This window comes from Engraulis encrasicolus, chromosome 17 (assembly GCF_034702125.1).
Source record: "Engraulis encrasicolus isolate BLACKSEA-1 chromosome 17, IST_EnEncr_1.0, whole genome shotgun sequence".
Taxonomy (NCBI): Eukaryota; Metazoa; Chordata; class Actinopteri; order Clupeiformes; family Engraulidae; genus Engraulis; species Engraulis encrasicolus.
This window is the reverse complement of record NC_085873.1, coordinates 10484936-10489257: the sequence shown is the minus strand read 5'-3', so window position 1 is coordinate 10489257 and position 4322 is coordinate 10484936. Positions and strand designations below refer to the sequence as shown.

The window sequence follows — 4322 nt, the reverse complement described above, 5'->3', positions numbered from 1 at the left end:
TACCCAGTGATCGACATTGACCAGAATGCCATAGTGGACACCAATGGGGCCGGAGACGCATTTGTTGGAGGTAATGCTGCAGACATGTACAGTGCACAGCCATAATGAGTACTCATCTCTACTCCACCCTAATGTGCCCAAAACTGTGAAATGTACAGTAGTTAATAGATAGTGTGATGGCGTGCAGTACAAACGATGCCTTAATACTCGCAAAAATATGTCCTGCTTAAACAGCTGTAATGTGTTATGCAAAGCAGGGAACTGTAACAAATCCACTTCTCACACTCTATATGTAGATGGTGAATTATTTAGAGGTAATAGATAATTATAAAGAATTTATACTGTATGCATTATTAAATCATTTTACAAGCATTGGCTACAAGCCTTGGCTTTACTCTGCTACTGCTAATACAGCGCTGGCTGTGTTGTCAGTTGCCTGGACGTGGCCAGTTTCGTTTGGTGGTGGCTTTCTTTTTCCAGCGTGAATATAAATAGTTGATGATTTGACATTCCAGCTCTACCTGGGAAGGCAAAGTGGCATTCTTTCCTGTTCGCGGCAGAGACAGCCAAGTGCCTCGCTCTCACTCGAAACAAACATGTTATTTTACAGTGCCTTCGCACTGCATCCAGAGTAGGTGTGCGTGCGTGTGTGGTGTGTGTGTGTGTGCTTGGAAGTGTGGGTAGGGGGAGATCTTTATATATTTCACACCTACACACACCCAAAGGTACTGTGAGGAAGACAGCTACGGTTGCCTGCTGTGAAAGACTGTTGACACCCAATGCCGATGCTGTCTCCTATTGTCACCAGGCAGTACAACCCTGCATTGTGCAGACATATTCCACGAGTAAAAATGTACATAATGCACAAAATACATATTGAATAAATGCAGATTGTTCCCCTGTGTCAATTTAGGACTGTTCATTAAGGTTCGTAAACCTATAATAAACGTCTATTCTAATGAATTTAGATTGATCAAATTTGGGATCATTGTTTTGATGGCGTGTTTTGGGATTGTTCCTCAATTCCTTAATCGTTCATAATTGTGTTACCGATATGCTCTTCTAATAAAGGTTATTGTTGTCGTGTCAACATTGGATTGTGCCTTAATGTTTCATTAACTATTGAAGACATTTGCCTACTTGTTCGCTTAAGCTCTCCCGTGCAGCTATAACCACTTGACAGTCTCTTTTATTACTCGCCTAATTCCTAAAGGCTTGATTGCGCTCTCGCTCTCTCGCTCTCTCCCCCCTCGCAAGAAGTATCTTTGCATAAAAGGGTTGGTTAAATGAAATCTACTGTTTATGGGCATGGATTCAATTAATGAAATAGTGTTTGGTTATTATGGATTGAATAGTCTGTATGGCCACCAGTAGGGCTGCACAATTAATCGAAAAATAATCTAAATCGCGATAACATAGTGAAATCGAACTCATGATTTTAATCGTGATTTAATCGTGGCAATAGTGACCTACTTTTGAGAGCGTCCTTGAAGCCAGAACATACTGACAGGCTGGTGTTTCTGGCCTGAAATCTGTCCACTTAAGTTTTATGCTATTGCCTTTACATAATTATTACAATTCATTTTATTTTGCTCATCCCGTATGTAATTCATTCTTGGTTATATTTCATCTTGTTATAATTTTCAAAAAAATCTGCAAAAATCAATAATCGTGATTAATAATCGTGATTATGATTTTGACCAAAATAATCGTGATTATGATTTTTTTCCAAAATCGTGCAGCCCCAGCCACCAGTGATGTTGTCATCATCCCAACCAAGTAGTTAGCCAAGTGAAATGTAATGCATTTAATGAGTTGTTACGTTAACTTCAAGATGGCCAACTTTCAACACGGCTGACTTTAAATATGGCCACTCGTAAATCACAGTAGATTTGTCAACAAACTTGTGTATGTACATGGGTACTTTAAATATAATCTGTTTTAACAAACTGTTTACATGAGCAGTTTTCCCATTTAATCGGCTTATACAAGTATACACATTCTAAACCACAGACAACTGCTTTACATGTGTAAGGTGCTTATATTTAAGGCGAATATTTGACTGAATATTTTGACAAGAGGCATACTTAAATTGGTTTATGCTTTTAATTAGATTTATGTGTGGTGTAAATGTGGCTATTGTCTAAGCAGGCCCACTGCTTAATTGACAATACCTGTTCCCCTGGCCTCCTGATGAGCTGCTAATTGCTAATTTGCGTTTGGAAGTTAGAGTGGACACATCCACACAAAAAAACACTGGTTGGTCGAAACGTTGCTGTCTGTTAAAAAGTATATATTTTTATGGAGCTTGTACCTAGTGTGCAGAACACTCTCTCACACTAATTGCTAAGTTGCCCCATTGATAAGGTCTTACTATTCTCCCACAGGCTTCCTGTCCGAACTGGTTCAGGAGAAGGCTCTGGACCAGTGCATCCGCGCCGGACACTACGCCGCTAACGTCATCATCCAACGCGCAGGATGCACCTTCCCCGACAAGCCTGACTTCCAATAACCTCAACCAACCACCCATAATGCATCTCTTCCTCTTCCACCTCCTGTAACTCACCTAAACACTGTGTGTTTCTTTATTCTCTCTCTCTGTCTGTCTCTCTTACTTTCTCTCTCTCTTTTTCTCTCTCTCTGTAGCTTTCTTCATCTCTTCTCTCACTCTAGCCCTCTCTGCCAACACTTTCCTTTTCTGTCTTGTTCATCCCTTCATCTCCTCTGTCTTTCTTGTCTACTCTCTCTTCCAACCATCTTTCTCTCTTTGCTCTCTTTATTTTCTGTCAGTCTTTCGGTCTGTACCTCACTTACTTTTCGTACTTTCCAACACTCCTGTTTTGTATTTTTTTTCCCAGTCTCTTCAGTTTTTAACTTTGCCTGCACCACAGACGTCAGTGTGCCTCTACTTTATTGTTTTTTTGTTTACAGCTTTTCTATTTCTTGACAGCACTCCACAGATGTATTTGCGAAATGTGTGCATTCAGTGCATCACAATGAGATTAATTCCAATGTAACTGTGTGACAGTGATGCTCAATTTCAGCTCCCGATGTCAAAATCAAAACCACATTAGCCATTTCAAACACTCGCATATTAAATATTGACCTTACTGAATTGGAAGAATGGGGGGGCAAAAAAAAGGCATCTTGTCATGTGCGCATACAAAGAACTCTCTAGCCTATGTAGTAAGCATTGCCATAAATGTCATATTTATAGTTTGAAGGGCAAGAGGTGGTGAAGTTAAATCATTGTTGTGATGCACAGGATGTATGTCGAAACGCACAATTGAGTATTTAAAGAAGAAAAGAGACAAGGTCAGTGTTTGACCTCTGGTGAAAGCCAAGGACACTGTTTGACCTCTGGTGTATGCCAAGGTCACGGTTTGACCTCTGGTGAATGCCAAGGACACTGTTTGACCCCTGGTGAAGGCCAAGGACACTGTTTGACCTCTGGTGAATGCCAAGGTCTGTCTGCATGCCTTTTAACGTGTTGGTCTCTGTAACACAATCAGACAAGAATTGAAATAAATGTAAAGAAAATGAAAAAGACGCGAGATTGGACTTCATTTTACTTGTTAACCACATGTTTTGTGTCTGTTTTGTTAATCTGTCTCCATTTGCTTTGGGTAAAGGAGTCTGTGACTGGCAGTGTTTGTAGGGGGTAGAGTAACAAGCAGGGTAACAAGCTAATCAATCCTAATGCCTGATCTGTTTCTCTTTTCCTCCCCTTTCTCTTCCTCCTCTCTGTCTCCCTCTCTCTGTTCTCTCCTTGTCTCCATCACTTCGTCACACAAACACACACACACACACACACACACACACACACACAGATTGCTTAACCAGCAGAAAGGGAGCAGAGTGGTGTCATGGTGGGAGTATGGGACTGTAGGGTACAGGCAGGGAGTCTCTGCCAGAGGCATTTTGGGGGTGTGGGGGGTGATTCTCTCTCTCTCTCTCTCTCTCTCTCTCTCTCTCTCTCTCTCTCTCTCTCTCTCTTTCTCTTTCTCTCTCTCTCCTGGATTATAGATTGCCTGGCCAGTAGGAGGTCCTTTTCTCCCAGTTATGGGATTAGTGGGCTCGCTCAATTGGGGAGTGTTTAAAGGGAACCGGAAACGAGGATGATCCCAGCTGTGTGCTATACACGTGTGTGTGTGTGTGTGTTGGTGTCTCAGATGATTTTTCCGACGTGTGTGTGTATGTGTTTGTGTGTGTGTTTGTTTTGTTTCGTGGATAGTTTCCCATTGTGTGTGTGTGTGTGTCTGTGTGGGCATGCATGATCAAGGGTTCAGGTGGTAGGTTGGATGGAGACTGCAGAGTAAAAA

The 4322-nt window shown here is 41.6% G+C and overlaps 1 protein-coding gene across 3 annotated transcripts in view; it reads left to right on the top strand.

The window, feature by feature from the left end:
* The window catches only part of LOC134467804 (adenosine kinase-like), a 303549-nt gene extending 300002 nt beyond the window's left edge, over nt 1-3547 (top strand). For all 3 annotated transcript variants that reach the window (XM_063221739.1, XM_063221741.1, XM_063221740.1), the window contains 2 exons: nt 1-70; nt 2388-3547. The exon at nt 1-70 is cut by the window's left edge and continues 17 nt beyond it. In XM_063221739.1, coding sequence (XP_063077809.1) covers nt 1-70; nt 2388-2512 — 195 coding nt within the window. In that variant the 3' untranslated portion in view covers nt 2513-3547. The remainder of the gene's footprint in view (nt 71-2387) is intronic.
* Nucleotides 3548-4322: the final 775 nt, after the last annotated feature.